Below are 12,425 nucleotides of genomic sequence, written 5' to 3'. Positions count from 1 at the left end.
CATAGCATAACATAATATAACATAACATAACCGAAAGTCTTTGTTGTCCAATCCAGCAGCGAGTGATATCAAGAGAAAACAGCGACACAAAACACTGCGTGAAAGCTAGTGTAAAAATAAAATGAACACTGATTGATACCACATGGGAATGAAAACTCCAGCCAGAGTTTCCAGATCGGAAGGTTTCACGCCTAACTGCGCAGTTAAATTTATTAGAAATAAAGCTGAGCGGGTGAACTAAATCTTAATGTCAGGTTTTCAAATTGCTTTAAATGCTTTTAATTTGAAACAAAACCAAAATTTACTCCTTCCAAGACTGTGTGTGTGTGTCTATATGTGTATGGTCTGATTTAGCAAAGAGGACGATGCCATCATATCGCGCTGTCTACAAATGGCAAACAGTGTTAGCTGTAGATGTTGGAGCTGCCACTTTCTAAAGAGGTGGTGGTTGGCTGCTGAGATTTGTTGCAGTATGATTCATTTGATCCACCTGCATCACTTTCTATGATTAGCTACACAAATGTCAACGATCTGCATGGTCGCCAAATTAAATACTTTGGGCTGTTTTGGTTTCCTTTTGCTGCTGTTCCCAGCTTGAATAGAACTAGATTAAAACACTGCATGTGAAATCTGTTCATGACAAAAAAAAAAGAGAGAAACACCTGTCCGTATACACAAATGAACTGCTAAAGTTACGTGACTGTTGCACAAGCTGCTTTGAGGCAAGCCTGCCTTATAAATATGTGATGCAAGCAGGAATGATACCATTATTAAAGTTGCACAGTGTCACCAACAAAGGCAGAAAGTCACGTCCATGAGCAAAAACAAAATAACCAACAACATTTTGTTATTTTCGGCGTGCCCTGTCCCTGTGCCTCTTCTCAGCTCACGTCAAATCGCGTCTACATTGACTGCTGATGTAGATGTCACTTTAACAGAACCACTGTATCCAAATAGAGCTGTCGGAAATCTAAAAATAAGTTGCTACTAAACATCTGCTCCTTACATACAGTGTGTCTGTATTTGTTGAAACGTCTCTCACATTAACACCCCCCCGCCGCTGTCTCACCCTCTGCATCATTATTATTATTATTTTCTATCTATACACAAATCCCCGTGCGGCACATTATTTTTGTCCAAGTGTGAGAATGCGTTTGCTCTATGCGTGTGTGTAGGCAGTGACGCGTGGTGTTTCATTCTTGGATCAAACCAGGCCAGCGCCCCAGAGGACTGCAGGTTAATGTGGCCTATTTCGAGCGATTATTCCTGCATGGCCACGGCACCTCCAATGCACACATGCATGCACATGCGTTCTGGTACAAGTGTATATTCTCCCTTTTCGACAATATCCTTGTTTCCCACTCACTTGAATCACAGTCTATAATAATATAGAGGACTGTGTGCATCTTTGATATCTTTTTCTTTAACTGTTCTCCATGCCTTTTCTCTGACTTCACCTCCTTGTTTTTCCACCTATTTTCTTCCTTCCTACCTTTATATTTTTGCCTTTGAACATCCCCTTACACAAGGAAGGCTATCTCGACTTGTATTAATGATACTGACCACTGGGCATAGCAGAGTCTCTGAATGGATGTGCCTCTTCTTCTTTTTAATAGCTTAACATTAGGCTTGCACGTAGCTCAGGTGGCGACAATGAGAATGGGTAGGTTCACTTCGACCGCCATTTGTCAGGGGCTGCTAGTAACAAGGCTGAGCTACTGCACTCGATAAGGGATGTTGTGTATTTTAACATCACTGACTCCAGTATCTTTGGAGGAGACGCCGACCAATTGTTCAGCAATCGCTTCTGATCACTGAGCCAAACACAAAGTTACGTTTTCTAAACCATTAACAGAAGCAGAGGCAGAATGTGTGAATTAGAACTATTACAAACCGTGACTCTCATTTTGTTTAGCCTAAATTTGAGTGTGACAGTTATGTTTTTAGAGACATTTAAAATACATTATAGTATTTTATTTTATTTTATTTTTGATACAATTTTTTTTTATTATTTTTTTTTATAGTAAAATATAGTAAAGTTGCAAAATATATAAATAAACTCGATTTCCTACACTTCCTCATTAGGTTTCCTGACTTTAAATTTATGCAGGTCCCTGGACAAGAGCTCAGCTTTGTTACATAAGTGCAAGGGTGCGGGTTATTATAGCGTTTCTCCAAGACAGGATTATTTTTGCTCGAATTTGCAACTCTTTTGCTGTGGCTCCTTTTGCCAGCACGGATCTGCACACACGGACAGGAGGGAGAGAGAGAGAAAGAAAAATTGGGAAGGATTTACTTCAAACCATTAAACCAATCTGCTTTCCCTTTTGTTTGTTTTCCTTCTGTAATGAGATCTGACATCCTAATGAGGAGGACAGAACAGAGGGAGTGATGGAGAGGAGAGATGAGAGAGGGAGAAAATAAGCCCCGGAGTGGAGCGAGGACTTGGTGAAGATAAATAGGACTGGAGAGAGGGTACAGTTACCGTATGTCTTCTGACCGCAAGGCAGGAAAAGTTCAGGGCTCCTGTTAAGCAGAGAGACTGACAGATCCCCGAGAAATAAAAGAAGAGAAAGGAAAAGGGCTCCCTTTAACTTGGCACGTCCTCCAGCGTCTAAATGTGGTTTATAATACTCATCAAAGCGCCCTCTGATGTGTGTCTGTGTGCATTTTATAAAGCTGCAGCTAATGGAGATTTAAAGACTGAAGCATTGTTCCGGCCTGTTATGTACTTACACACATTTATGAAAAAGAAAATGCATGCACGGAACTCTGGCCTGCACCCTCTATAAAGTAAAATACAACAATCAGAATTAAATTAGTTGTAAACTACCCAAAGACAGCATTATATTATACTATTCTATCCATCTTCAGTGATGACATGTGGAATGTTGATTTTAACCTCTGTAATTACCAGAAATATTTTTTACTAAAATACTGTTTGACTCACCACCGTTTAGTGAGATGTTGTACATTTAAAAAAAAAAAATAAAACAGATGATGTTTCCTTTAATCCTTTTTAAAGGAGGAAAATTACAGGTTTGATTTCTCCAAAGAGCCCTGGTGTAGGAGATGTAATTTCCAATATTAAATTTAGGGCTCTGGAGCCTTTACCGCTGAATATATCATCTGGCATGTGTAATATATGCTCACCATGCATGTAAATATAGACACAGAAATTTTAAAGTTAGGAATGAAAATTAAGGGGAAACTAAGGGGAATTACTGGAATGAAATACTTTCTAAGTTCTCGAGCCAATATGGACATTTGGAGTCACTGCAGCTATACTGCCACGCGTCTCTAGAAATGCACCGAGGCATTTGTAAGGATCAGGTCCATCCAGGCATGGCGGATTGGAATCGGCTAAAAATAAAGCTGGTAAAAATCTAATCCCATCGTCCCCTTACTCCATCCCGCCCTGCTCATTTTGCTGCACTGCACTCCTTGATGGCAGCCAGGCTCTAAACTGCATGCGAGAGTAAAACGAAAGTACGTTAACAAAGTGTACAAATCATCCGGGGCACGGTGATCATCATTACTAGCGTTCAAAATGACACATTTGCTGGCGGAAGGTCAGAATCAGCTGTCCCTAATTAATGGCGCCTCCATGAGTAACTTGATGACAGGGCAAAATAAAACTTGCGGGTTGTGCTCCTAACAGTCTGAAGGTTGTTAGGAGGTAAAAGATCACTGCTCTGCCCAACCACGAATAGTGTTTATGTAATCGCAGCGCAGTGATTCTTCTCCCACGTCTGTTGCTTCCACATCAGTTTCAGTCGTCAGATTCTTCCGGTAAAACTTTTTCATTACCAATAATTTACCTTCATCAGCTTAATGGATTTGAACCAGGGCTTCAGCATGTTTGTCAAGATGTAGCTGTTATTTTAGTGTGTCAGGTGCATATTTCATCAAAGTTTGGGAAAATTAGTATCAGATATTCAACATTGAAGGACATTGAAGGAAATCCTAGCCGACTACACTGTCAATATGTGTGTGGTCATGATTAAAAGTGTTAATTGTGATGGTTGAAATAAGCCAGGGCTTTACGCAATTAGTCTTAGTGGATCTACATGAGTGTTTCTTTTCATTTGGCGTCTGATATGTCTGGTTTTTACAGGACACCAAAGTACTGCACCATTGTTAGACCATCTCCCCAGTCGCTCCAATGAGTCACTCAACATGTTCTCTGTGTCGCCAGGTTAGATTAGTTTTGTTTGGCCAGGATCAATTCCAGCGTGGCCCCCTGATCCTGCTAGTCTCTTAATGAACCCACTGTCTTTCCAACGGCAGAAGTAAGAATTTGCACTTAAACTTACTTATAATGCGATGTGTACGCCATTGTTGCTGGTTAAATGCCAAAGCCGTCACTCCGTAGCCAGCTCACTAATGAAAGACAAGGTCTAATCTCAGTTTAATTAAGGAAGGAAACAAAGAGGGACGAGGAAGGATGCGAGGGAGAAAGCGAGTGAAAATGTATTTATTTTCCGCCTTATCAGATGAAATTTCCCGTCCGCAATCTGTTTTTCAAACAGACAGGCGATGCAGTATTAGCTCTCAGTACAGTCAGGACTGTTCAAACATTGAATCCAAGTTCAAACATTAAGTTCAGCTGACTTACAGTATATATTTTCGACTACATACTATACTTTCAGTTTCATAAACCCTGTGACTGCTGACTGCTTCATTTTGTTGTGTGTGTCTGCACTGCAAGGTCTGAGAGTTGTGGTACTTTTTGCACATAAGAGGAAGAACATAAGTGACTGATCCGGCCATGTCTGTTGCCTGGTTCAACACGTAAATGCAGCATCTAGTACAGACATTTTAAATTTAAAAAAAAAAACATGTAAACCCTGGTAAAATTGTCAAAGTGGAACAGAAAATGGACAAACACTGACAACGTGTTACTGTAAGTGAAGTTACTTTACCAACCACTCAGCTATTACATCACTGCGAGCAGGAGAAAAGTCCTTGAAGGTGTGTTGTTCTCAAGAGTGTAGTTACCCTCACAGAATCCCCAGAACCGTTTGGTCCACACCTATAGTGGCTTAGACTTGTACAGTATTTACAGTGAGGTTTTGCTGAAGATTCAAAAAGCTGTAATTACCAGCTCAACCTGACTTAACTCGACCGATCAGCACAAATGCTTTCCTGTGGGAAAACATATGGCATCGCCTAAATATTACTTCAAGTTAGTCACTCACACCTTCCCCTGCAAACAAATGCAGCAAAAAATTGCGTTTTCGTCAGCGCACAAACCTGTGCGCGAGGAATGTCCCGCCCTATCTCATTCCACAAAAGGAGCATATTCTCAGTTTTTTTTTTGGCCAGTAATAAAGTCACGAATGGAGAAAGAATCACCTTTAAATACTTGGTTACAAGGGAAAGCCCTAGACTCCAAAACATATCTGAGTTTCATTAATCTCTAAATGTACTAGCGGGTCTATTGCAGTCCTTTCACAGTCCGTCCATGTCTTTTGACAGGCTGGAGCACCAGCAGAAAAAATGCAAACTCCACACAGAAAAGTCATGAAAAAATTAAGAGTGATGTCTGTTCATTTCATTATCCAGACCCATCCCATACAGGAGAGGATCTGTTTGAACTGCTGGTCTCGGGCAGATGTTACAGGACAAACAGACTCCCCAGAGTCTCCCAAAACCCCAGAGCTATAAGCTCACTAAACGCTACAGAATATGAGCTCTGCCGGAGGAATATGTTGTGCAATCGTGTGGAATGCCTTGTGCGAATGTTTTTTTTATTTATTTTTTTAATATATATTTAAATTTTTATTATATAGTCATAGTTATTGCTCTCTGCACCGTCAAGCATGCGTTTTCAATTTCATTGCACATGGACAACAATAATAAAGGTGTTCCGTTCTCTTATGTGATGCCATAAAGTCACAAACATTGACTGCGCTGCACGGGCTAATGGATGCTGCACTTTCTCATCAAGGGTGTAACTATACCAACATGAGGAAATTCACGTTTAAAGCTTCTGTTCACAACCAGACAGCCCAGTTTGTTTTTTGTTTTTTTAAAAATGTTTCGAGGAAATTAGAAGCGAGTTAGAAGACAACCGCGAGGCCACTATGTCCTTTTAGAACGGATTCGACCGTATGGTAGTGTGTCACGTGTGTTGGCCGTACAGCTTGTGTAAATAAACAGAGAACCCTTAAGTTGGGCAGAAAATAAACTCATCTTTTTATGACTTTCACTATTGTGCCTCCGCAGCGTGAACATTTGCAGCAGCCAGTGGCCTGGAGCCCCCGCTGCGTCTAAGTGGCATGCTTGGAGAAAGACATGGCAGCTTGACTCATAGAAACAAGTGTCCTACAGCTTCCGCACTATAAAATGTTGTCTCCTTAATAGTCAAAGTGCAGTGGAGGGCATTTATTTGTGCGTGTGTGTGTCTGTGGGTCTTCCAATGCTTCCAGCTCAAGAACATCAAGAGCTCTGTGTTGGCCAGGAGGCTCTCCCAGGGATAAATGGAGGGAGAAACTAATCCTCACTCTCCTTCACATCCAAGGAGTGTGTGTTTGTGTGCTTTCCTTTTGCGTGTCTGCATTCATCCAGTACTGCTGTCGGCAAGGTTGTATGTGCACGCCGTTGCATGACTGTTGACCTCAATGCATTACAAAAAAAAAAAAAAGCTGTATTACAGACACACATGTTTAGCCTGTGTCAATCAGTTGCATATTTAGAAATCCGTGTTTGGGTGCTGCTGGTGGTGTCTGCGCGAGTGTGTGTATGTGCGAGAGATAGAGACTGTACCGAGGGGTTTTGTGTAATCGTGCTGAGCGCTGGAGCGTGTCGAGAGAAAGGACATGTCCTCGGCTCCGATCGCATAGTCTACTACAACCACAATAGGGGGAGAGAGCGGGGCAGGGTAAGGACAGGCGGAGGGGTGTTAGCGTAGAAAAAGGAGAGGAAAACATGAAGTGAATGGATGGTGGAGGGGACAAAAAAAAGGGGACAAAAAGCAGGATTGACAGAGGGTGCGAGCTGCAGCGGAAGACGGCGGCCGATATTTCAAAAGGGAGGTTTCTGATGAGATGCATGGGAAAAAGAAAAGATGGATGAATGTAAAGACAGAGAGGGATGGATCCAGAGGAATGCAGAAGGAAGAAGAAAAGGGCAACGGGACCGTGCAAAAGAGTGACAGAGACAGAGTAGGACTGGATGAAAAGGAGACAGAAATAAAAGAAGTTGGGACGGACATGGAAAGCCTAAAGGATGGGTTTGAGGACCCTCCAGTTTGTATTGACCTCCTTCCCTCACGGCTTCTTCTGGCTCGTGTACATTCAGCATGGGCTCCCTCTCTGCAGCAGCCCAGAGAGAAAAAAAAGTCCGCTCCAGGCGAGACGGCCCCTCAGCCGACTGGCTAATTGCGGAGGTATCGCTGTGTCAAATGACTAATAGAGTTTCCCTTCCCGTCGCTAATCTGCCAGCAGGAGCACAGCCGTGATTTGTTTACTCTATGGCGAAGCAAGGGAATACAAAGGCACACCCCGCCTTTTTATTTCCTCTCAAACACAATTTCACGCTGCCAAAGCGTTAGGTGTGAGAGGTGTTAGTGGAATGTGCACGGGTGTGTGTGTGTATGTTGGTGTTCACGCACACGCCGCATTTCATGATTTGTTTAATATTTCATGAAACTGCACAGTGAGTGCGCCTTGTGCAAATTCATGAAAGACACACCCTCTCACGTTGGTATATTTGCTTAGTGTTCTTGTACGTGGGCTGTGTGTTTGTTTCACAGCCCTGAACATGAGCCTTAAATTTCAATTTGAATCTTAAAGGGCCAGTTCACTGCTAAATGTGGCCTGCGGTGGTATTTATCCTTTTATCCATGTAGCATCTAGCTTCTAGTTTTGGAGTTGTATTGCCAATGCCATATAGGCATCATAAGTTCCAAAGGGCGGCCATCTGGGGGCCAACTTTCTCAATTATTTCTCAAGGCACCAAACTATCGCTTGGTTTGTCATCCTTACAGCGCACCCCTCCATCTGTGTTGTCTCTGACCAAAGTTTGTCCTCGCAACGAAAAGCCATACAAGAATATGTACACGGAGATATACAAATGCAGCGACATACACATAAACAGCCGCCCGCATCCCCATTTGCCGGGCAATATTGGTCCCCAAAGGTCAAGTCATCAGTCAGAATGCGCCATTACCAGAGCAAATTGCTGAATTCGGCAGCACACCATTTACTTGGAGTAGGCAAAGAAGAAGGGGGACAGCAGACAGAAAGATGGAGCGAGGGGGAAAAATGAAATGCGCAAATAGGCGTGGGGAAGCTAACTACAAAGTAACAGGACGTGAGAACAAAAGGACGGTAATTTGGCACGACGTTTTGGGGGGATTTCTGTCTTTGTGTTCCCTACCATCTCTATATATCATCCTTGCCTTCTTTCCCATTTCCTATTCCACTTTCAGCTTGTAACCAAGGACAGTCCTATTCAGTGGTCACAGCACAGGCTATAAAAATAATTTGACAGGCCATTTTTTTTTTTTTTTTTTTTTTGCGTGAGCTTTTTTTTCTCCTCTTCACTTCTTTTTCACTGTTCTCCCAGCCACTCTTTTGCTCAGAGGTTTGTCCTTTTTTTTTGGGCATCGAGTCTCTCGGTGACTGCACACTGACACTGGTGGTGTTAGCCTAAAGCCTCGGCTACTAATGAGACGTTCAGAAAGACGGAAGCACGACAGACACCATTTAAAGAGTACAGAAAAGACCGGGATTTGCTTCTGATGGGAGTAACTCTGGTTCATTACCTTCTCATACCCTCTTTTCAATGCTGTTGTACTTTCACTCCCTCCGTTACCTCTTGTTTCTTCCCTCTACTCTCTTTTGGCCGGTTCTTCTCTCTAAATTGCAGCTCTATCCTCCATTTCTCAGCTTTTTTTTTTTTTCCTGCTTTTCCCGGGCTGTCTCTGTGTTTCTCTTTCCCTGCCTAATTCTTTGGATCTTTGTCAAATTTGGGGCATCAGTAGGAGAGCTCGCGCAGCCTCTAGCCTCGTGGGCATTGCATGAAACTTGACTTTTTTGCTTGTCTGGCTGGCAGAGGATTTTTGTTAACCTGATTTAAGAGTCACGAAATCAAAATATAAAATATGCTAATTCGGTTACATCATCCAAAAGGTTCCTCGTGCCGCACGTGGGCGCAGTCTGCCTGACTCGATGCGGAGAACATTATGATTGTTAAGGGGTGATTAGATGTGCCAAACAGAAAAGATGTGTGGATGTGATTTTGAGAGGGACAGAGAAAGAGATTGAATTACAGAAGGAGAGAGGTGAAAAGGAGAACAACATGGGGGTTGTGAAGGTCAAGTAAATGCCAGCACTCAAGACAGTGCTAAAGAGCAAGTTTGTTGGTCACATAACGATGAGACTTTTGGAACGCGTATAAATAATATGTGCACACTGTACATGTGTTTCCCATTGCAGTTTTTCCATCGAGACATGTGATAAAGTCAGATTCTCATTGTTAAAGTCAATCACATGGCCACATATTGATTTCAAGGCTCTGTGATGTATCGCCTACTCCCCAAAGAACACGTTTATGGAGCTTTTGTATGTGTGTGTGTGTGTGTGTGTGTGTCTCAGTGTGCATAATGACAAATGAGATTGGCCCCCCTCACACGCTCTGTCTCAGTGTTTTTACAGCAAGAGAAACAAGGCCCCCAGACTCACATTAACACCTTGAAATATCACTGATCCACCGCTCCCAACGAAAAAGGGAGGGAAGGTGACAGCTACTGTGCCCCTGCAGGCTGCTTACATCCCCGAGCAAATCCCCATTCAATTTTAAGTCACTAAAGAGAGATAGCTTGGTGGTTTGTGTTTCCTTTTTTTTTTTCTTCTTTTTTTTGTGTTTGTACACCTGCCAGATGTTTCCCTTTGCAGAAAAAGTTTCTGAGAGTCATTTTCCAGCTAACCATGGATAAACTTACAGGCAAAGTTTACATCCTCTGTTGCATGGGGGTGAGAGGCTAATGACCCATATGAGTGACAATGCTAACAGCGTTTGCAGCCTCAGACTCTGGAAAATGTTCTCGTTTGTACAAGTCTGCTATATTTCGTGTTGGAATATTCCACAACTATTTTGTCCTGATCTCAGCAAAAATAGCATGCTTCGAGGACTTGTAAGGCAAATTATTATTATTTGTCCTCATGGGGTTGTTTTTTTTCCTGCAACATGTTCATCTCTTTGTTTGCATTTCTGCCTTTCCCCTCTCCTGTGCTCGTGTCCTCCACCGTCTCCCTTCCTCCTCTTCCCTATTACACTCTCCTCTGCAGACCTGACCATGCGTGTCCATGACCAGGTCCATGACCTAAGTTATGTCCTCTGTCCCTACTTTCCTGTCCTAGCACCCTCCTCCCCTGGTGTCGACTCCGCCCCTTTGCAGCGCACAGGAAGTCACGGCACAGGAAGTGGCAACTACAGCCGCGGCGGCACCAACAACTATGCCACAGTGGGACCAGGCTACACCTCAAGTGGTGGCGGTGGAGACGTATATGGCTCTGATCCTTATGTGGCGGACCCCTACCGCACCCTGCAGTACTGCCCCTCTGTGGTGGAATCTCCATACAGCAAGTCAGGACCAGCCCTGCCACCTGAAGGGAGCCTGCAGCGTTCCCCCTCCATCGACTCTATTCAGAAAGACCCCAGGTAGGATTAAAGAGTTGGTGTGGGCTGTGTGTTGTGTGCATGGTGGCGATCATTGGACCATATTATGTTCAAGACCAAGGAGCATAAAGTTGTTCATGGATGCTTAAAGGCATTTTTTGAAAGGACGAGTGGGACAATGGGCCTTTTTTTTGGTGTGTGACAGGACTTAATATTTAAAGAGACAAAATTTACATGAGATACTTACATCATTTTACATAAATTTCCTGGAGACTGATCATAACCACTAACGCTACTTAAACGCTAAATAAAACAACCCCACATAGAGGTCGAAGTAATTTCACTCATTCACGTCATAGCACACCCCAAAAAAAGCTAAAAACAAAAGGACCTGGGCTTGTTTGAGATTTCTTGAAGACTTGAGGCTCTTCCAAGTCCCTTTTTAGGTTCTATTTGACTCCATAAGTTATGGCCCACATAAACCAATTACTATCTAATTTTAGAATGATTTATTGTTTATAGATTTTTTTTTATAGTTCTTTAAATGCTTATTTGACAGTAATTTTATCAATCATCTGTACAGTACCAAATTGCCTACAGAGTGTCAAGCCTTACAAGTTGAAGCAGATTGAACTTTTTCTCCAATTACTAGGTCTCTACAAATATGTTACTAAAAAGAGCTATCTTTAGAAGCTCTTTTTCTGCCCTCTTCAGTGTCACACTGTGTGTAAAATATTCCTACTTCCATCCTCTTGTCTGAGCAATTAAGCTACGCTCACTCTCCCCTCTACATGTATACATATTTCACAGAACTCTTGATGTATAATTCCTTTAATTACAGAGCAAGAGGGACTGACACACTTGAATCAAGTCTCCTCTGCATCTGCCTGTCATAGGAAAAGAGAAAGAATGGGAGAGTCACACTGAAAATGATGAGAGAACGTGGGGGGAGGGAGTGGGAAAGAATTACTTAAACAATGGCAAAGAAATTAAAGGAGAAAAAAAAGGATCAAATGATAGCAGTAAATGAAGGTAAAATCCTCTCCCGCCTTCTGAGGATGTATGAAGTAACTCACTGATAATGAAGTCATACTGGTTTATTATTAATGTAGTCGCATTGACTGGGTTAAGAAGGTCTTCCTGTATTACTGCATCCCTCTTAGTTTTTTTGATTAGTTATGACTCTATAAAAGAACAAATGTGACTCATCAGAGAACATCTTAACCTGTCCACTCTCTCAGTTGTTCATATACATACAAATTCTATGAACTATTTGTTGTTTGTGGGCTGCAAAAAAATAAAAAATTATATATATATATATCCTAAATACAGATATAAGTGAAAGAGTGATTGTGATTTGTCATGGCGTTAGCTGGAGGCGAAACAGAGAGAAGCTTGAGGCAAACACTGTCACTGTCAACCATGAAAATGTTGTCTTGGGATTTCTTGTTACAGGTTAATGCTAATGCTAACCGCTAGCTAACGCGGCGTTCGTTGCGTGTTTCAGGGGTGCCCAAGCAGAAGTTGCATTTGCTATGTTATCCTCCACAGTTGTTCCGCTTACTTCTTGTAATATATTTGTAGGAGAGGCTTCACTTGATAAAGACTGACCAGACTTTGCCCCCTCTGTGTCCTCCTATTTTCAAATTGTCGATTCCCATCAGTCAGAGTCAACTTTTTAAAATAACACTCACGGGCTCGGGGATTGCGTGTGTTAGTATATTCTCTAAAATATACATTCTTGCCAAATCAGTCAGTTGAAATATGCTAACCGGCGTTTACAGACTATAGTGTAT

The 12,425-nt window shown here is 42.3% G+C and overlaps 1 protein-coding gene across 3 annotated transcripts in view; it reads left to right on the top strand.

Moving 5' to 3' along the window:
* The window catches only part of ctnnd2a (catenin (cadherin-associated protein), delta 2a), a 244,323-nt gene that overhangs the window by 136,938 nt on the left and 94,960 nt on the right, over nucleotides 1–12,425 (top strand). For all 3 annotated transcript variants that reach the window (XM_047568787.1, XM_047568785.1, XM_047568786.1), the window contains one exon: nucleotides 10,371–10,671. In XM_047568787.1, coding sequence (XP_047424743.1) covers nucleotides 10,371–10,671 — 301 coding nt within the window. The remainder of the gene's footprint in view (nucleotides 1–10,370; nucleotides 10,672–12,425) is intronic.

Source organism: Mugil cephalus, chromosome 18 (genome assembly GCF_022458985.1).
Source record: "Mugil cephalus isolate CIBA_MC_2020 chromosome 18, CIBA_Mcephalus_1.1, whole genome shotgun sequence".
Classification (NCBI taxonomy): domain Eukaryota; kingdom Metazoa; phylum Chordata; class Actinopteri; order Mugiliformes; family Mugilidae; genus Mugil; species Mugil cephalus.
The sequence above is the reverse complement of the archived record's forward strand: the minus strand, read 5'-3'. Positions and strand labels throughout refer to the sequence as shown.